The sequence below is a fragment of the Juglans regia genome, chromosome 10 (genome assembly GCF_001411555.2).
Source record: "Juglans regia cultivar Chandler chromosome 10, Walnut 2.0, whole genome shotgun sequence".
NCBI classification, from domain to species: Eukaryota; Viridiplantae; Streptophyta; class Magnoliopsida; order Fagales; family Juglandaceae; genus Juglans; species Juglans regia.
The window spans coordinates 3,457,862-3,480,719 of NC_049910.1; the positions used below are offsets into that span (position 1 = coordinate 3,457,862).

The window sequence follows — 22,858 nt, forward strand, 5'->3', positions numbered from 1 at the left end:
ATAACTTACTTTACACATTTACTTCTCTCACTTGAAGGACCTTAATCCAAATATTTTATCAAATTCTGGTTGGTTTGGGAGTATCTATCCATCATCGACGCGGAACTAGTGTTCTTAACATTGATTTGTAAGGATATTTTTATTGCGTACACACACGACGCGTACAACTTCGTAGTGCAGTACAAGTACAACCCATAACCTTCAAATTACACGTCTATTAGCTTTTTTTCTAAAACATATGATTGAGAAAATTCCTTCAAAGTGAGAAAAAAAGAATATATATATATAAATTTATGGTCTGTGTTGTTGGAAGCGTGTTGATCTACCACCGAAGGAAATTTTGTGAATTTTACATTACATAGGTTATAACTTAAATAGGTTTTAATTGCAACCTTTTTTTTCTTTGGTAGTCTCTAATGGTATGTTGTTGCATATTATAGTAATGAAATAATATGTAAATAATAGTAAAATAGTTTGAATTAAAATATTTTATGATTTATGAAAAAAAATAGAGAAAAAGTTGAATAAAAATATTATAAAATTAAAATATTGTTATAATATAATTTTTTGAGTAATTATATATATAACTGTGAAGTGTGCAAATGTTGTATAATCATTTTGAAAAAAAGTGTGGTATATTATTAAAAATTAAATTTTTTTATGTAAGTCTCATGTTTTATTCACTTTTTTTAAGCGATTACAAGGTAGTTGCACAATTCATTATTGTAAATATATTTTCTATAATTTTTTATATTATTTTATTTTAAAATTTGAATTATTTTTTATATTTTGTTTGAAAATTTGAAAAAATTGTAATGAGTAGATAAAATAATTAAAAATTTAAAAATTTAAAGTGTTTATATTTATAGTATTTGAATGTTGAGATAAAATAAAATAACATGAGATAATATTAAAAGAGATGAGATTATGTTGTACTCCAAACGGGCCTAAAACTATGACTGGCACGTGGAAGTCCTTATCTTGGCCGATGCATATAGTCATTGAGAAAACGGTAGATAATTATTTTAAAAATAATATTCGAAATTGGTATATGTACACATAAACAGAACTTAACATTTGTTTGATTGATAAGAGAAATTATTTTGGAATTTTGTTTATAAATTAAATCTTACAATATCGAGTTTATAAATTTTTATTCTTCGTACTTATAAGAAGAAAAAAATTGCTATATAATTAAAATTATTTATATAAACTCTAATTTTGTAATTGATATATCATCACATAATAAATAAAAATTAAATACATATTTATACTCTGAGAGTGAGAGCTCCTAGTAATTACTCCTCAGTAGACTTCGCCGTGTATGTTTGATCATAATAACTGCACACGTTTAAAGATTCTAAAATAAATAAATGAACGGAGACTTGAAGGGCGACGCACCGACCAATCTTGAAAGGGTCAGTTCACGGAGACCAAGACAGCAGGTGAAGAAAAATGATTTATAAATAATATTTTTTGTAATTATATTTTAAATGAAGGACGTTTTAATAAAATTATGTGAAAATAAATAAGTGTATCATGACTCGCCGGGTCAGGTCAAACCTCAGCCGACTTCATTCTATATTGCCAGTAACTCTATCTCTATGTGCTGTGCGCAACCAAGGACGGCCTTGAACATTCGTTCGACGGTCAACATTCAATCGAATTAATTTTCTTCTGGGGGCAAGCTGCCTGCAATCGAATACTCCCAATCAACATCACCATCTGTCACATATTCACGGATGCTGCATTACATTATTATGGATAATTGATATACTTACACCTCCTTTATTATTGTTTTATTATCTAATTAATTTTTTCTCATTTTTCTTTTTAAATTTGGTTTAAAAATATCATAATATGACTTTTTAATTTTTAATACAAATTCAAATAGTGAAAAGAAAAAAAATAATTAAATAATAATAAAATAATAGTAAATGAGGAGTAAGGTATCATTAACTTTTCACTATTCTAGATTGTTGTCCTGATTACGAACCATCAAAGCCTATGCCAAAAAAGTGTAGTTATGTCCATTGCCCGAAAAGATTTTATGTTTTTTGTTTTCATTTATCTGCATCATCTGTATTCTGTGGTCAGGCCGACATCTTTGTGGGGGAATAATTAAAGAGTGGGTGGGTTATCTTTGGTGGCTAATTCCCCATGCGAAGGGTCAGTGGAATTTGGATTGGAGGGAATGTCCAATAGTTTGTCCAATTTAAAGTCAAACTTTTTGTAACTCTCTCTCTCTCTTATGCATCGGAAGATAAAAGCTAGCACAAAAAAGGTCACTAGCTGGCTGTCTCTTCCATGATCTCCATTTTATCTCTATCTTAAACAGTCAGCATAAAGATTTATTCGGTAATGAAAAATAATGACAACGCCGCCGGGAAAGAACAATGTGAAATGGAGCGCCACAAACAAGCATTTCGTCCTAGAGATACCCATCACCCAAGTCCCTAGCACCAAACATTTTCCATGTCGAAATAAACATTTTCCATGTCAAAATAATTGAAAGAGAGACGTGAAGAAATTTATGGGTCTAATTTATCTCATAAAAACAGTACTAACAAGAGATGATTGCTCGTTTCTTATAAACATGTCTAATATCTTGTCCACAGACAATGTAAAATTATTCTAGGAAACTCAGCACTCATGCATGGATTTGTTTGTTAGATACATTAGTCACCAACTGGAATTCGCCATCTCATTACCCTCTCTTCGGAGTCCGGTTGACCCAACTTCATCTTCACTGGTTGGTCGAAGTGTTGCAGAACGGAAATATATGAATCTACAGCAACCCAACAGAAAAAGGAGGAAAAAAAAAAAAAAAACGCACATGGATCAAAGGGGAGTTAAAATTTTGGTTCATAAATTTTTATGAAAAATATAATTTCAGCCCAACATATAACTAATTTGCAATATGCCATATTGTTGCTTACTGGAGCATACTTTTTTTTTTTTTTTTGAGTCGGGCTACTCTACCGTGCAGAGTAGCCCGCTCACTTCGACCGCTAATTGATTTTACAACTTTTTTTTTTAAAATTTTTTTTATTCACATTTTTTAAGATATTTAAATATTTTTAAAAAATTAAAAAAATATACCAATATACTTAAAATCATTTTTTTAATCATTAAGTAAAAAAAAAAAACCCGAGCGATCAAGTAGAATGGTAATAATTGATAGGCAAAGTAGTTCTTTTTCTTCTTTTTTTTTTTTTTTTTAACAGAAGAATGTTTTATTAAAAACAATCCAAACTTACATCATAGAATCAGACTAAATAATCTGTGTAATACAATCAGGATATGAATCTCACCAAATTATCAAGTCATCAACATTCCATGCATGTTTTGCCATTCTATGAGCTGCTTCTTTGTCGAGATGTCCAATCTGTTGTATGGTACATCTTGGAGTTTCATAAGCTTCTTTATCTCATAAACCATATTGCCTAGTAAAAACCTTGATTCTCCCTCTTTCAGCACCTCAGTCACTATAATTAAAGAGTCACTTTCAATATGGAGTTCAAGAATGCCTAGGGGTATACTTAGTTGTAATCCTCTCAAAATGGCAGGCATTTCAATCTCTAAAGGGTCATTAATCTCATGTTCTTTCTTATTGGCACAGAAAATAACTCCTCCCCTTTCATCTCTTAGTACCATCCCCACTCTTGCTCGATTCTGATCATGAAAGACTGCCCCATCCACATTCAGTTTTAGCACCCCAAGAGGAGGAGGTAACTAGCTGCAGCTTGTCATTTTTCCTTGCTTCTGCTGCTCTTGAACTTCCTTATGTGCCTGATAAAGTGACAGAGCCTTTTTAGCCACCTGTATAGAATTCAATATCTTCTCTTCATGCACTTTTTGGTTCCTTCGATACCACATACCGCATGCTATCAGAAAAAAACTTTTCCAATTCTCCATTGTTTCCTCTAAGCATCACCTTCCGTGCAAGCTGTATTAAATCAGCTTTCTCTACCATCCCTATTAAATTACTGAACTGATTAGACCAACAACCTCTTATGGATGGACAGTAGAGTAGAGCATGATCCACATCTTCTTCTTCTTCTTCATTACACCACTTACAAAAGGCCTCCACAATTACTTTTCGATGTTTTAAATTCTTTAGAGTAGGAATTATTGTTTTAAATACCGTACCGTACCGGCCACTGGTCTGGTATAGGTAATACATATATTTCGTACTGGCCCAAATACAGGTCGTACCGGCCGATATTTCGGCCTTTAAATTTTTTTTTTCATTTTTTGAAACTACAAGCTCATTTTTTGACCCTCACTTCAGACTATGCTATTTATAATTTATATATATATTTATATATAATTTATTCATATATAGACTATTATTTTGGAATATAATTATTCATATATCGACTATCCCGAAACGATACACGAAATGACATCGGTACCGAAATATTTCTTTCCAATACCTTGACCGGTATGATGTTCTTTATGGTATTCAAAACTTTGGTAGGAATCCCATTTCTGCAGGCTCTCCATGCAAAGACTTTAACTTTGTTGGGGACTTTCATCTTCCATATCTTTTGCCACAACTTTCTTTGATTCTCAGCATCTGAACACTCACCTTCATATATTGATTGTCTAAGTGTATGAAAAAAACGATATGCACTTTTAACACTACAAACTCCATTTTTTTCACGCTCCCCAATGAGACAATCTAGTTTGCTTTTAGAACTTAGTAAAATCTCTGGGACTTTTGCTGCTTCTCGAGGAGGTATAACTCTTCTAATCTTTTCCACATCCCACCACTTAGTGTTAGTATCAATGAGACTTTCCACTGTTGCATTTGCTTGATCTACTAGAACATTAGTAGAAGTTGGAATGAGCTTGTGATCTGGCAACCAGAAATCAGTCCAAATGTTAATAGATTTTCCGTTCCCCCACTCTTTATTTGTAGCCTTGCAACAAACTTATTTTTGCCTCTCGTATGCCTCTCCACTCATATGAGGGAGTTGCACCTAATCTTGGCTCCCTAAAGCTAGTATTTGGAAAATACTTAGCATTGAAGACTTTGTGCATCAATGTGGACTCTTCTGTTAAGATTCTCCAACCCTGCTTAGCTAATAGTGCCAAATTGAAAGTCTGTAAGTCCTTAAACCTCATGCCTCCACTTCTTTTTGACTCACACTTCTTTCAACTCATCCATCTGATCTTATTCTCTTTCTTCTTTTGGCCCCACGAGAGTTTTTCCATCATATTTTTCAATTCAACACATAGGGTGGTAGGGAGTTTGAAGCAGCTCATTGTGTATGTTGGAATGGATAAAGCCATTGATTTAATCAGAACTTCCTTAGCCCCTTGAGATAATAGTTTCTCTTTCTATCCCTAGAGTTTTGTGCAAACCTTGTGCTTCAAATATGAGAAAGCCTTCTTCTTTCCTCTACCAAGCATGGGAGGAAGTCCTAAGTATTTCTCATATTGTTGGTAGTTATGCACACCCCAAAACTCCATGATCTCTTCTTGTTGACTGTGAGAGACATATTTGCTGAAAACCATAGATGTTTTTTTCTTTATTCACCTTTTGTCCTGAGGGCTGCTCATAGATCTTCAAAAGATGTTGAATGTTTAAGTTGGTCTGCATAATTGCCCTACAAAAAAGAACATTGTCATCTGCAAACAAAATGTGATTTATCCTTGGTGCCCTTTTGCATATTTTTAGTCCCTTGATTTGCTTATTCAACTCAGCTTGATGTAGTAAGGAAATCAATCCTTGAGTGCACAATAAAAAAAGATAAGGGGATTTGGGGTCCCCTTGTCTTAGACCTCGAGTTGGATAAATGGGACCTTTAGGTTCTCCCCATTCACTAAGATAGAAAAAGAAACTGCAGTTAGACACAACATCACCAATTTCACCAAACTCATCAAAACCCATCTTCTTCATCACTTTTTTTTTTAGAAACTCCACTCAACTCTGTCATAGACCTTACTCATATCGAGTTTCAAAGACATAAAACCTACTTTCCAGTTCTCTTTTGCCTTAGATAATGAACTATTTCATAGGCAACAAGGACATTATCTGTAATGAGCCTCCTTAGTACAAATGCACTTTGTGTATGTGATATCACACTTGATAATATACCTTTTAAGTCTGTTTGCAAGAACCTTTGAGATCAATTTGTATATGACATTACATAGACTTATTTAGGGGTGAGCAGTGGGGCTCCGCACCTTGCTGCCCCGCATCTAGAGCCCCTATCTAGGGCGGGTAAGGCCCAACCCCACCCTGCATTTCCCCCGCCCCTCCCCCACTTACATTTATATATATATGTTATATATAAACATAAATATATATTTATATTTTACAAATTGTGTATATATAAATATATATTAAAATTTGTTAGACTTGTTTACAAAGTATGCACTAACAAATTTAAAAACTACATAGTTTAAAAATTAATACACTACAACTTAGACGAAATATATACTAGCAAATTTAAAAATTATTTAGTTTTTAAATTATATTCATATTTACAAATTTTAATTTACAATTTGGGTCTAAAAATATATTTTTAATAACTTTTGAACTTAAGAATAATTTTTAAACTTAGTGAAATGTAGTATATTTTTTAAGTGGACTGAAGCGGAGGAGATTGGGTATCCACCCTACACCCCACCCCTGCATCTCGGGGGTGGGGGATGGGGGTGAAAACCCCATCCCCGCCCTATGCGGGGAGGGGTGTGGGGAAGGAGTGGCCCTGCCCTGTAGGGGGTGGGTAGCACTCCTAGACTTATTGGTCTGAAATAAGAAATGACCTCAGGCCTTTCTTTTTAGGAATCAAAGTGATGAAGGTGTGATTAACCTCTTGTGGAAACAAACCATTGTTGAAAGCCTTTAACACAACATCTGCCACTTCCTTACCCACCACAACCTAGTATTTTTAGAAAAAAATAGGGGTCATACCATCAGGCCTGGGGTTTTAGTAGGGTTCATTTGTCTTAGAGTTAAATTGACTTCTTCTGCAGTGAAAATCTGAATTAACCTCTCATTCATCTCTTGGTTTACTCTACCTGCAAGCCTCTTTAAAAAATTCATTTTAGAACCAAATGAAATGAGATAGAATGAGATGATATCTCTTAACACCACCAAATCGAGAACTTATAACGCCACTATAGCGACTTTAGAAATTTTGTTTGGCTGACGTGTCTATATTCTTAACATCAGAGCTAAAAAATTTTGCGTGGAATACAGCTAACGGCTATTTGCTATATTCCAAATTCCACCTTTTGCTTTAGGTTAATAATAAATATCATTAGGCTCAGTTTTGATACATAAAACGTATCATTTTATCATTATAATTTTTTCAAACTCTCATACAAAATATAATAAATAATTTAATATTTTTAAATATAAAAATAAAATTATATTAAAAAATTATATTATAATAATATTTTATTCAATTTTAAACAAAATATTTCATCTCATCTCATCTAAAATGCGTAACCAAATAAGACCATGTTGACCATAAACCAGTCCATCACCATCTGAACGAGCTGATTATAACCTTTAATATAGGATTTGAATTTGTGTGGTTTTTTAGCCGATCGACTGAGCTACAAAGTCGTGAAACGCAAATAATAACACATTTTCTTTGCCTCTGAATTACCGTTCATTTTATAATAATGTGCATCCCAACTTGTTTTCAGTAAGTTTAAAAAAACTTATGATAATGATAATGTCTTTAAGCGAAATAAATTAAAAAAAAAAACTCTTAAAATTAAAAAAAAAAAAATTAATCTAAAATGTGAGTAATTAAAAAAGAATGATGTGTACTTGCAAATATGAATTTATAAAAGATAAATTATATTTGCAGTTATAGTGCGCAAGCGCGCATACTTTTTTTTTTTTTTTTAAATGTGATTTACATGAAAAAATAATTTTTTTTAATAATAGACTTCATTTTCTTTAAAAAAAGTGTGCAATAGTTTAAGAAGAATAAAAAAAATAAAATATAGTTTGGCGTGTGGGATGACGAGTAGCAAAATTCGATCAAATTATGCCACGTGGATGGTGTGTAATGTAAAGACCTTCAAAGAGAATGATTCTAAATATATACTACCATGATTTCTTTTATGGTAAATTGTAAAATGCAAAAATTTCGAGAAATACTCTAAACACAAAGTGATTACACAAAAATAATCCTACAAATTGATATGGTTTATCAGATTGTAAATTTATTTTTATTGTAAAGCAGATCTGACGGCTCACATGAAATTATATCAATGAAATTATTTTTGTGCATCCCTTTATAGCAAACTATTCAACCAAAGGCGGGGCCCTATGCTCTCTACTCACATAAACCTGGTTCAAAATCAGGTTCTCGCAACAACAACAAGTCTCGTTTCTCAGGGACGTCGAAAGGCTCGGGTCCTGCTCCTTCCCAGTTTTGACAACTATTACCTCACTTGCCATCCTCATCACCAGCTACTGCTTCTTCTACCTCTCGGTCTCGATCCCCATGTCAGATTTGCAAACGAGAAGGACATCAAGCATTGGACTGTTTTATTCGCATGAACTACTCATTTCAGGGACGTCATCCTCCAATTGATTTAGCTGCTATGGTTGCTGAGGCTAATACCACTTATCTCAATCAACATCAATGGTATGCTGACAGCGGTGCTAACATTCATGTTACTTTAGATATTGCTAATCTTGCAACCTCTCATCCTTATGAAGGTGATGACTTCGTGGGCGTAGGTAATGGGACAGGTTTGACCATATCTCGCACTGGCACTGCTTCTATTAAAACTCCATCTACTCTTACTTTAGATAAAGTTACTTATTGTCCTCAAGCTTCTGCTCATCTCCTCTCTATTAATAAATTCGGCAAAGATAATAATGTTCTTCTTGAGCTCATTGGTTCTAATTTTTCTATGAAGGACATTCTGACGGGGGACACGCTTCTGACAGGGCCAAGTGATAATGGATTGTATCCGATCAACCTTCGTCAACTCTCTACATCCAAATTTCATGCTCTCACCATGATTGTTGGTGTCAAGGCTTCTACCTCCACTTGACAGTGTCGTTTGGGACACCCTTCCGCGACAACTCTACATCATGTCATTTCTAATTTTTCTCTTCCCGTTAGTGATTCCATAAATAAACAGGCCATTTGTGTGTTTTGTCATATTGGCAAATCTGAACAATTGCCATTTTCGGATTCTTCAAGAGTCGACTACTCCCTTAGAAATAATTCATTCCTATGTTCCTTATCATACGAGTCCTAGAATCTCATTTTCCCAAGATTTTTGCCAATCCGATGTACTTGTACCTGTTGAAAGCCGTCATCATCTTCGATCAAACTCCTCGGGTTTGAGTTCGAGCATCGATTTCGACTTCTGTGTTCATCGTGAGAGTTTCGATCAAGAATCTTCTGCTGTGGACTAGATTTTCTCCGATGGGAAAATTCTTCCCACTGAAATCAAGAAAAAAGTCACTCCCATTAAGCAAAGGGATCAGTTTGGTTCTCGTCCTCCATTGCCACCACCATGAGGCATGAGCTATGCGTGACATTACGAAGCAAGAGAGCGCCATGGAAAGCAAGATTGTAGGTACTGAAGTGGATCATGATCAGAAGCAGAGCTCCAAGTCCTTTTGGCGGTTAATTTACGCGGAGTAGCAGCTGTGGTAGTGGATACGGAATGAGCTTCTGCCCTTTACGACCACTTCTATCTCGGAGCAACTCAACAGGATCTGCAGCAAATCTCAAGCGAGCCCCATTGCCAAATGATGCTCAAGAGTCAAAATCCTAAGCAGAATACTTCTCATAATATGAATGTGGTGGAAGTTTGACCTTAAGTGGAACGTTTCAACATAAGCATCTCTTTTGAAAATTCCAACACCCCCACGATTCCACGAATCCATTTCGTCAAAGGCCACCAGTTTCCTTATGATGCCTCATAGGAATTGGAAAGCCACACATCCCCACCTCGTCAATTCCTTTTCTATACGCTTGCTTCCAATCTCTCTCTCTCTCTCTCTCTCTCAAAATGCATAACCATCTCTTCCCAGCTCCGGCCACTTTCTTATTCATCATAATAGCAATAACCTTAGTCCAATTTCCAGTACTACCATCTGTGCACGCTGTTGATGATGATCAGCAGTACCTCAACTGCAGCGAAACCTTTGCATGTGCGGGTATTTCGGACATCGGTTATCCTTTCTGGGGATCAAATCGGCCTGAATATTGTGGTTACCCGGATTTCCAGTTGAACTGCAGCGGCGATCTCCCGCGGCTTAATATCTCGAACATGTATTACCGAGTCCTTGAAATCAATAGCGTGGCGCGGAGTCTCAAGGTTGCTAGAGTGGATTACTTGGACACGACTTGTCCTGCTACTTACGCTAATACAAGCATAGATAGCAGTACCCTCTTTTCTCATACTGCAGCTACTACCAACCTGACGCTCTACTACCGGTGCCTTGATACTTCACCTCTTCTTCCAACTCAGACGGCGGACGGTTTTTCGTTTAATTGCACCGGAGACGCTAACGGCTTTACCAATTACTATTCGAGCTCCTCGATTCCAAGCACGATTAATAGCTTATTGATGTTGTGCGCGAACAACGTAAAAGTCCCAGTAGTAACTGAACCAGGCACTTTAACTACTGAAGATGCACTGAAGGAAGCTATTAATGGTGGCTTCACGGTGGGGTGGTATGCAGATAACAGCATGTGCGATAGATGTGATGGGTCCGGTGGGCGGTGTGGGTTCAACACCAGCACGAATGCTTTCGCTTGCCACTGTAAAACTGGGTCTTTTCCATCAACGTGTGATGAAATATCAGATCGTAAGTATCCATTTAATTCGCTGGTTAATTTATTTGATCGGTAGCTACCTTTTTCATTTTTTACTCTCTCGTACTGCTTCAATGAATAAATCAAGAAAATTTCTCAATACCAGAGGATTAATTAAGAAATTAATTAGATCAAACATTTAGGAAAAACTCCGAACTCGTTTGCTGGGCGCGGATATATAGTCTTTAAATCCTATATGCCAAACATTCATGAACATTAGCAGTGACCTAGTCAAAATTAGACTAAAATTTATTTTTATAAAATTAGGCTTTAGCTAACGACATTTTAAATGAAAATTTGAGAATAATTGCTAAAGTTTCTTCCATTCCCATTACCATGCAATTAGTCCTTAATTTCCTGCTTTGGTCCCACGACAAACACTAGCTAGGTTGATCAATTCAAAACTACTCCAACTCGATTTGTGTATTAATTTCCACATTTATTCAATGCGTCGGAATATTAATTAACTTAATTCATTGACTAGTCGCGCTCTTCAATGTACAACTTTAATAAATTAATTAATATAGTATGAATGATCAAAATTCATGTTTCCATATATAGGATTATTTGCATTTCACGCGTCTGATCTCAAATGTCCTGAATTTTGTTGACCTTAAATAATAATATCCTCAAGTTGAAGGCATAATTGTAGTATTTCGTGTAATACAAAAAGTATACTGGATCGTATAACTCCTAATTCTTCTCTTCACCCAAATAAAGTAACAAATTTAATTTATATTTTATCATTCTATGTTAATTAATTAGAGTGAGTCATACCTACATACTTCTCATAACTTTAGAATTTCTTTGACTCTTTTCGCGAGCATGTAATTTAGATAGACAATTGCATGATAGCCAGCAGGATTAACTCACTATTGGTACCGAACAGTGACTCTTATTATTTTTCTCTATTATATTAAAATAATATTTTTCTTTTTTTTTTTTAAATTTTTTTTCTCACTTTTATTTACAAACTTAACTACTCAATATTTTTTCTTATGTTTTGAACTATTACTCTAGTTAATATTTTAAACAAAAATTTAAATTATTTTTTTGCTGCTATGATAATATTTTTAAAATTAATTCTTTTATATTTTTCGTAATTATTTAAATTATTTTTAAAATTATTATTTAAAACTATAACAAATATGAGTATGAGAGAATATGTAGATGATTAGAAGAAGAATTTATTTTATTTATTAGAATAAAATATTGATAAAAATAATTTCCTATATTTGGAAAACCATTGTTTATCCTCTAAACCTTTTTACTTAAAATAAACCATTGAGATTTGAAAAAGTTGAATTGTTTATTATATTTTGTATGTGGAGTTGAAAAATGTGTAATGATGAGATGAGATGAGATGAGAATTTTGTATCTCATCCCACCCCCTAAACCTGCCCTAACTTTTTGAAAATTGACCCTACATCCGGTTGATCAAAATAGGGGGGAGTTTTGGGGTTGCTACAGTTATTCCTCATTAAGATCATTTACATTTGGTTCCCTATAAAATTCCCTATAATTTAGCTAAAAAGGATACCTCCTATAATTTTTTCCTAAATTTTACCCATCTTTCAAAAATCTTCTACATCCCATTCCCTATCCTTTTTCAATTCTATTAAAATAATATTCTTCTATTATTTCTTTATTACTTTTTTCTCTCACTTCCATTTACAAATTTAACTACTTAATATTTTTTCTTATATTTTGAACTATTATTATAGTGAATATTTTAAACAAAAATTTAAATTATTTTTTTACGGGTTTGATAATATTTTTGAAATTATTATTTTTATATTTTAGTAATTATTTAAATTATTTTTAAAATTATTATTTAAAACTATAATAAATATGGGTATAAGAAAAAATGTAATTGATTAGAAGAAGAATGTATTTTATTTATTAGAATAAAATATTAATAAAAGATGATTTAGGGGATGAATAGTAGAACTACTGTTCATCCCCTAAACCAAAATCCTAAAATAGGGAATGGGATGGGAGGGGGTTTTTAACCTTTTCCCTAAATTATTCTCTATAATTTAGGGATAATAGTGAAATAGGGATGCGGATGGGGATGCTCTAACATTCACATCTGCATCCCTATAAATTTTTCTATAATTTGGCTAAAAAACACACTTTTTGAAATTTTTTTTCTAAATTTTAATATTTCAAAAACCTCCTACATTCCATTCCCTATCATTTTCTATTCTATTAAAATAATTTAAGTTTGAAATAAAAAGAATGATTTAGGATGTGTACAGTTACTCCGCAAAGTCAAAACTTAATTTAGGGAACTTAATATATATATGTAGATGAGTTTTTTTTCCATTTCATGTTTTTTCCTACAAAGTTTTAGGGATACGGATGGGATGCTCTTGAGTAACGACCGTAGCTCTCCAAAAATTAAAAAATAGTTTTTTTAATCCCCCAGGAGATTTCCACCTGCATTGCTATTCTCGAATTGGATGTAATTTCGTCTCTTATTTGAAAGCCTACGTATTACCTTCACTCTGGCACATTCTTGCTTTTTGTCTACTTGAATGCGGCCCGAACCTAAAAAAGTTTCATTTTGGGGTGCCGCTCTAGTTCATAATCTCTGTTTAGAACAGCTTTGCAATCCTTGAGTTGTCCTGTCTCTATTGAATTTAGTGGCCCTTGTCATTAATGTGTTCCATGTAGCCCGTGCTTTAAACTGGATGCTGTCTTGATGGTCTCTCTCTGATTTGGAACTTAGTGGAACAATTTTGTTTTGCATTTGGTCTGTCTGATAGCCCTTAAGAGTCTTTATGTATATGCTACAGGAAGTATGGATTTTAGAAAATTTATCCTTGCCGAAAGGCTAAAGAATTGTTATTAACTTATTCACATATATTTCTCCTGTTGTTCGATCCCACTTCTGGAGCCAATAATGAACAGGGGATCTTGCTCCTTGTTATACGAAAATTGCATTTCTGACCTGACCTTCCATCTTCCATATGCTACTTAGAACTGATTTTATATATCTAAACGTGATTAGTTTTGAGAGGGTAGAATTTGTTTTGAGATTGCAATTGGTAAAACATAGAAAAAGATATTAAGCTTATGCATGCAGACTTGAAATGGACCATTCTCCAAAGAACAGTACTGTAGATGAGAGCGGTAATGGAGCATGCCTATCTAGTTGTGATCTATTTTGTCCACATCTATTTGTGACCTATTCTGGCCGGTTTTAGATACTATTTCAAACTTCTATCAAAACCTTCTATTACCAAATTTGTATAAAGTATGAATACCAATATTCATAATTTTTGGCATATATGAAAAAGAGATTATTTGCTAGTTTTCTTTTAATTAATTGTTACCTTGTTGTTCTCGATTTGTCACTTGGTTCTTTTTCCCCCTAGACAACTGTTTCCCATTGCTGGATTACTTAAGTTTATGCTACATCATGGCTGTTTGTGCTTGTGTGATCATGTTTGTTAAAGGTGTTCTTCTACAATATCTGTTCTTGTTTCGTATTGATTGACATACTGTTTTTTCAACCATTGCAGGCAAGAAGAATGAAGTATCACTTAGAGTAGGTAATATTTTATGGTGTTAGAACCATACCGCATGTTTTCATTGAGGTCAGTAATATAGAGAAGAAAATTTAAGTGAACTCTCGTTTCATCTTCAGGCATTGGCATTGGTGGTGCGGGCATTCTTGGCATTTTCCTAGGTTTCTGTATCTTTTCCGTCAAGCAACGGAAGAAAAAACGAGCGGAGGAAGCTAAAATCAAAGAGCTGCCTACTACACATCCTTCAAGCAAAAGCGATGCAATGAATGATCATTTCACTGCGGAGGAAGTCCTAAGGAATTTTGGATCAATGGCCCCGAAGCGATATACTTATTCAGATGTGAAGAAACTGACCAACTCATTCAATTATAAAATAGGACAAGGAGGATATGGTGAAGTATTCAAAGGGGAGCTACCTGATGGGCGTATTGTAGCAGTGAAAGTCTTGGGCGAGTCCAAAGGTAATGGAGAAGAATTTATAAACGAAGTGGCTAGCATTAGTAGAACATCACATGTCAATATAGTTACTCTTTTGGGTTTTTGCTATGAGAGGACTAAAAGAGCTCTAATCTATGAATTTGTGCAAAATGGATCTCTTGATAAGTTCATACCTGATCAGAAAGGATCTTCAATCACAAATTGTTACTTGGACAACAAGACCATGTTCCAAATTGCAGTTGGCATTGCTCGAGGACTAGAATATTTACACCGAGGTTGTAGGACTAGGATTCTGCATTTTGACATAAAACCTCACAATATACTTTTGGATGAGAATTTGTGCCCAAAAATCTCTGATTTTGGTCTTGCTAAACTATGCAAAACAAGAGATATCAGTATTGTGTCAATGACGGGCATGAGAGGAACTGCAGGATATATTGCACCCGAAGTATTTAGTCGTTACTTTGGCGGAGTCTCTCACAAGTCTGACGTCTACAGTTATGGCATGTTGGTTCTTGATATGGTTGCGGGAAGGAAAAATCTTGATGATGGGGTGGTCTCTCATAGCAGTGAGAATTATTTTCCTAACTGGATTTATGACAAACTTGAAAAGGGTGAGACTTACGATACTTCTGGAGATATTACAGGTGATGATCAAGACAACATGATAAAAAGGATGATAATGGTGAGTTTGTGGTGCATTCAGACCAATCCTTCAGATCGGCCATCAATGGGTAAGGTGATAGAGATGTTAGAATGTAACTCTGAATTACCTCAATTTCCACCAAAACCTTTCCTGAACTCTCCTACGAGGTCGGCTAAACATGATTCTTCCACCAGTACTACTTCGTAATATTCATAAAACTCCAACACCTAAAGTGGATAGAATTGCATCATAAGATACAGATTTTTTGAATGATCAAGTGATTGGGTTGACATTTCGATTTGAGGAGTGGTACTGTGCAAGAAATCTTGTTTGTTGAAAAAGAATGGATCACAAATAAGGCAGGGGCGTTGTAGGATCAGCATTGTGAAAAACTATGTTTACTACATTTTTTTCACTTAATTTACAACATTGGGTAAGGTGATAGAGATTTTGGAAGATACCCTTCTTCAACCCAAGGGGTATACAATTTTTGTTAAAACCTTCTGAGTTCGCCTACATGCGTGCAGGTCACCTCAAGATTCTTCCACTATTTTGTAATCGTTAATCATTCAAACTTTCGAAATGTTTACAACTGCATCATGGGGGTGAAGAATTTTAGTTAAGAGGGTTGCCATGCATGATGACCTGTCACTTAAATTTGCAGGCCTAGAGTTGGATGTCTCTTACGATTTGATTTCACACTCCGTCGTCAATTTTTTTTTCTTTTTGAAGAAAAATAGATAAGGCCAAAGTCGATCACCTTGACAGTAACTTTAGAGGCTCGGTTTGGATACATAAATTTATCTCATCTTATCTTATTATTATAAATTTTTTAAATTTTTATATAAAATATGATAAATAATTCAATTTTTTTAAATTTTAAAAAAATAATAATATTAAAAATTATATTATAATAATATTTAATTTAATTTTTAACAAAACATTTGATCTGAATTACGTTCGGAGAAAGTCAAACTAGTACTGCTAAATTACGTGTGAGAAAAGAGCTAGTTTCGAACTGATTCTAGTTTGTCTTTCGGGGAAACTCACCACTAATGGATTTGTGTATTGGCTCTAGGTACGTATCTAGCTTTGCTTTGTCTTTGAAAAAAAGCAATAGTCACCAATTGGAATTCATGATCTCATTACTAACTTGATCAGAGTCCGACGACGCAACTTCATGATCTTCACTAGTTGATTGAATCTTGAAGAATGTAAATATATGATCTACAGAAACCCAAAAAAATAAAATGAAAAAGAAACACATGGATCAAAGGGGAGTTAAAATTTTGTTCATGAATGATTAAACTTAATTTTTTTATGAAAAATATAATTTCAGCCTTAAACATATAAATAATAATACGCCAGGTCACAGCTTGCTTAACTAAGGGGCATCATTGAATGAATACCATTTAAATACCCATGTTAATTTTGGCAAAAAAAAAAAAAAAAAAAAACCTTCTTTTATTCTATTCAATTTTAAAAAAACAACTGATCATACAAAAAAAAAAATTGGTAAAAGAGGCTAAAAGATCATGGGTAAATAAATAAAAGAGGCTAAAAAAAAAAAATGGTAAAAGAGGCTAAAAATGATATAAATTATGTAACGAGCCTTTAAATAAAATTATTTATTTATAAAATATATTTTTTTTTCTTCGGCAAAAGGCCCACTTTATTAATCGATGAAAGATACGGATCATGGGTCAGTTTTCGAAGGCTACTTGATGAAACAGTCCAAGTCAACTATTGCAGCGAAGTCACCAGTCAACCTCCTCCCCGCAACAGCAACGACCAAACTTCCTTTAATCCTATTGCCTCCACTCCAATAATGATGCCTTCTCACTTCTCCATTCCTCCGCCATGCACCCAATCACTCTCCCTTCCGTCTTCCTCCTCCTTTTAAAAAAAAATAAAAAAATAAAAAAATTTATTTTTTTACCATCAGTAATAAGCGGTCAAGATGGGATGGCATAGTAGCCACATTCAGAAAAATACTACTATATTCATTTCATTTCATACCTCTATTTCACTGCTTATCTTTTTTTTATTTAAATTTTTTGATTAAGAAAGTGATTTTAAATATAATGATATATTTTTTAAATTTATTTAGATATGTTAAAAAAATATGAAAAAGTTTTTTTTTTATATTTTTTTAACATATTTAAATACATTTAAAAAATAAAAAAATACACATACATTTAAAATCACTACCTTAATCACTAAGTAAAAAAAAATAAAAAAATTTTGACCAACTGTCAAATGGAAGTGTCAAAAGGAGTGGACATAGTAGTATTTTTCTTATTCCTTAACAAGAGAGAGAGAGAGGAATGTTCTTCTGCCCGCAAAGAACATACCCAAATAGATCATTTGAATTTAAATGGGCAACTCGGACCTTTTTGTTTGACTTAGCAAGAGGGGCATATATCAAGGCTAAGAAATTCCTTCGATCCTCACCACTAACAATTCTTTTTCAAGTGGAAGTGTAAAGATGATCATATAATATACGTATAATCTATTTTTGTAAAGGCTCTTAAATCTGATCTGATTCTTTAGAATATCCGATCTTTATTTATGAGTTTTCGAAAAGGAGAGATTTTAAGTAATTTTAAAGAAAATTACAGTACAGGTTCTTGAGGTTAGACATTTTTTCAAACTGATCTTTAAGACTGTATTAGTTTCACAAAAATCATAAGAGGTAGTTTCATATACTAAAATTAGCCTTCCTTTCAAACTCTGTCGTATAGAAAATGCTAACGAGTAACGTGGACCGCTGAAAAAAGATAGCGACACGAGTGATTCAGAAAACGGACGCCCTGTTTGTGCTTGCATCGATTATTGAGCACGCAATTCGAGATTATCTTACCCCTCTATATATATCTCTCTGCTTCAACTATAAGCTACCGAAGTGATCATCGAAACAAATTCACCCAGAAAACCCCAGAATTCTACTTTTGTTTTGGAGTAGTGAGAGATGATCAGATGATGTTTGGGAACCAAGAAAGTGGGGACAAAGACAACTAAATAAATAAATAAACAAGAGAAAAGGAAAAAGAAACTACCGATAAGGCATTGGTCCTTTTGCAATTGGTCTTCGACTATCCGCGAGAACGTTTGGAGAAAGTCAAAGGGCCAATTACGTGTCAGAAAAGAGTTTCCAACTTTTTCTTAGTTTGTCTTGCTAGGAAACTCATCACTCATGCATGGATTTGTCTATTAGATACATTAGTCACCATGGAATTCGCCATCTCATTCCCCTCTCTTCGGAGTCCGGTCGACCCAACTTCATCTTCACTGGTTGATCAAAGTGTTGAAGAATGGAAATATATGATCTACAGCAACCCAATAGAAAAAGGAGAAAAAAAAAATGCACATGGATCAAAGGGGAGTTCCAAATTTTGGTTCATAAATCTTTATGAAAAGTATAATTTCAGTCTAACATATAACTAATTTGCAATATGCCATGTTGCTTACTGGAGCATAGTTTTTTTTTTTTTTTTTTCCAGATAACAGAAAATGTTTTAATAAAAACAATCCAAACTTACATCATATAATCAGACCAAATAATCCGTGTAATACAATCAGGATATGAATTCCACCAAATTATCAAGTCATCAACATTCCATGCATGTTTTGCCATTTTATGAGCTGCTTCATTGCCGAGACGTCCAATGTGTTGTATGTTACATCTTGGTATCAATTTCATAAGCTTCTTTATCTCATAAACCAGATTGCCAAGTCAAGACCATGATTCTCCCTCTTTCAGCACCTCAGTCACCATAATTAAAGAGTCACTTTCAATATGGAGTTCAAGAATGCCTAGGGGTATACTCAGTTGTAATCCTCTCAAAAAAGCAAGCATTTCAATCTCAAAGGGTTATTAATCTCACGTTCTTTCTTAGTGGCAGAGAAATAACTCCTCCCCATCCCCACTATTGCTCGATTATGAGCATGAAAGACTGCCCCATCCACATTCAGTTTTAACACCCCAAGAGGAGGAGGTAACCAACTGCAGCTTGATGTTTTTCCTTGCTCTTGCTGCTCTTGAACTTCCTTATGTGCCTGGTAAAGTGACAGAGCATTTTTAGCCACCTATATAGAATTCAGTATCTTATCTTCATACACTTTCTGGTTCCTTCGATACCACATACCCCATGCTATCAGAAAAAAACTTTTCCAATTCTCTGTTGTTTCCTCTAAGCATCACCTTTTGTGCAAACTGTATTAAATCATCTTTCTCTACCAGCTGGCAGCCCCATTAAATTACTGAACTAATTAGACCAACAGTCCCTTTTGGATGGATAGTAGCATGATTCACATCTTCTTCTTCTTCATTACACCACTTACAAAAAGCCTCCACAATTACTTTTTGATGTTTTAAATTCTTTAGAGTAGGAATCCCATTTCTGCAGGCTCTCCATGCACAAACTTTAACTCTGTTGGGGACCTTCATCTTCCATATCTTTTGCCACAACTTTCTTTGATTCTCAGCATCTAAACACTCACCTTCATATATTGATTGTCAAAGTGTATGGAAAAAATGATATGCACTTTTAACACTACAAGCTCCATTTTTTTCACGCTCCCGAATGAGGCAATTTGGTTTGCTTTCAGAACTTAGTATAATCTTCAGGACTTCTGCTGCTTTTCGAGGAGGTATAACTCTTCTAATCTTTTCCACATCCCACCACTTAGTTAGTATCAATGAGACTTTCCACAGTTGCATTTGCTTGGTCTATTGGAACATTAGTAGAAATTGGAATGAGCTTGTGATCTGGCAACCATAATTCAGTCCAAATGTTAATAGATTCTCCATCCCCTCCTCTCTATCTGTACCCTTGCAACAAACTTATTTTTGCGTCCCACATACCTCTCCACTCATAAGAGGGAGCTGCACCTAATCTTGGCTCCCTAAAGCTAGTAATTGGAAAATACTTAGCCTTGAAGAGTTTGTGCATCAATGTAGACTCTTCTGCTAAGATTCTCCAACCCTGCTTAGCTAATAGTGCCTAATTGAAAGTCTGTAAGTCCTTAAACTCCATGCCTCCACTTCCTCTTGACTCACACATCTTCTTCCAACTTACCCATCTGATCTTATTATCTTCCTTCTTTTGGGCCCACCAGAATTTTGCTGTCATATTTTCCAATTCAACACATAGAGTGGTAGGGAGTTTGAAGCAGCTCATTGTGTACGTTTTACCCCATTGAGATAATAGTTTCTCCTTCCATCCCTGGAGTTTTGTGCAAACCTTGTGCTTCAAATATGAGAAAGCCTTCTTATTTCCTCTACCAAGCATGGGAGGAAGTCTTACGTATTTTTCATATTGTTGGTAGTTATGCACACTCCAAAATCCATGATCTCTTCTTGTTGACTGTGAGGGACATTTTTGCTGAAAACCATATAGGTTTTTTCTTTGTTCACCTTTTGTCCCGAGGGTTGCTCATAAATCTTCAAAAAATGTTGAATGTTTAAGTTGGTCTGCATATTTGCCCTACAAAAAAGAACATCGTCATCTGCAAACAAAAGATGATTTATCCTTGGTCCCCTCTTGCACATTTTTAGTCCCTCGATTTGCTTATTCAACTCAGCTTGCTGCAGTAAGGATATCAATCCTTCAGCAGACAATAGAAAAAGATATGGGGGATATGGGGTCCCTTGTCTCAAACCTCGAGTTGGATAAATGGGACCTTTAGGTTCCCCCATTCACTAAGATAGAAAAAGAAAGTGAGGTTACACACATCATCACCAATTTCACCCAACTCATCAAAGCCCATCTTCTTCATTACTTTTTCTAAGAAACTCCACTTAACTCTATCATAGGTCTTACTCATATCAAGTTTCAAAAACATAAAACTTGACTTTCCAGTTCTCTTTTGCCTCAGATAATGAACTATTTCATAGGTAACAAGGACATTATCTGTAATGAGCCTCCCTGATACAAATGCACTCTATGTATTTGATATCACACTTGGTAATATACCTTTTAAGTCTGTTTGCAAGAACCTTTGACATCAACTTGTATATGACATTGCATAGACTTATTGGTCTGAACATAAATGACCTCAGGCCTCTTCTTTTTAGGAATCAAAGTGATGAATGTATGATTAACCTTTTGTGGAAACAGACCATTGTTGAGAGCCTTTAACACAACATCTGTTACTTCCTTACGCACCACAACCCAGTATTTTATATTGTTCTTCCTACTAATTGATGTATGTTGTCCTCGAGTCAGATTTTGTTGGACCCCAAGGAGAGGAACAACACCGAGTATAAACTGGAGACATTTTCTGGTGTTTACAAGAAGCTTACCGGGAAAGATGTAGTATTTGAATATCCAATAGCTGAGGCATGAGTGGGATTTTGTTATCTTTGGCTTTGATGCTTTTGCCTGTTATTTTATTTTAGCCTTTTTACGATTGAATCACATGAAATTCTGTTTAAAAATTAACAACTTGAGATTTGGTTTGACGCCTTTTTGGGACTAATGAGATTGGTGGCGAATTCTTATTTTACTATGCGCCTAATTTCGTGGGGGCTGAGTTGTAGAACTTCATTATGATTATTTCTATTTTTATTTTGGATTATAGTTCTTGTCGGGTAGGGTTCATGGTCAGTGTAATTAATCGACCACTGCGGTTTGAATTGTGGCTGTGGTAGTGTTGCATGAAAGGCATTATATATATTGCCTGCATTTAGGTCGCGTCTTAACAAGAAGCTTTGAATTTGCGTTGCATGCAACGCAGATGTGGTAGCTTTAGCAAGAAGCGAGATATTAGGTTTCATTATTCTCCGAGGCAGTACTACTGACGGTGAAAGGCCATTGGTTTGGATTTGTTTTGGGAGAAATACTGCTGAATGTTTGCCTGTCTATTTAAAATTTAAATCATGTGGAATATTTGTAGAGCATGTTTACTTATAAAAACAAACATTTGTAGAACACTACCAATGCACAGATAAATTCTTTTTTTGATGTTGGGAACCTCTTCTAGGCAGGGTCATTTGGACCCATTTTTGTAAATTATATTTTGGTCTCGTGTATCGCACTTTTGAAAGTTTTTTTATACAAAATTGATTAGATCGCTTGCTTTTCATTAGGGGTGTGGCCTCTAAGAATTGTTTGCATTTGGATCTTGAAGGGAATGATAGTCTAAGACTAAGGTCTTCACCACTTGGGCGAACCTCTTGAGATTAATGCAAGATAAGATTGGCTGCAGTAAATTTTAATTCGGCGCAATGGAGAGGAGATTATCATCAAAACTAAGTTTTTGGTGACTAAAAAACATTTCGTTGGGAATGGGTATTCTGAAAACTTAACTACCTGTGACAAAATTGGTGGAAACTCCTTCCCTTGTAGGCGTGAAAATAATGACAATAAATGATCAGTTGTTATCTTACTGCTTTTGTTACTTAATTT

The 22,858-nt window shown here is 34.5% G+C and overlaps 1 protein-coding gene across 1 annotated transcript; it reads left to right on the forward strand.

The window, feature by feature from the left end:
• The first annotated feature begins 14,623 nt into the window (after positions 1-14,623).
• Positions 14,624-15,892, forward strand: LOC108987037 (PR5-like receptor kinase). Its single transcript, XM_035694707.1, has one exon. The coding sequence runs from the start codon at positions 14,625-14,627 to the stop codon at positions 15,651-15,653; it is 1,029 nt and encodes a 342-aa protein (XP_035550600.1). The 5' UTR covers position 14,624; the 3' UTR covers positions 15,654-15,892.
• The last annotated feature ends 6,966 nt before the right edge of the window (positions 15,893-22,858 follow it).

What these genes read in the sequence shown, in the direction of transcription:
- LOC108987037 (XM_035694707.1), top strand. Translation starts at nt 14,625, where the DNA reads ATGAATGATCATTTCACTGCGGAGGAAGTCCTAAGGAATTTTGGATCA.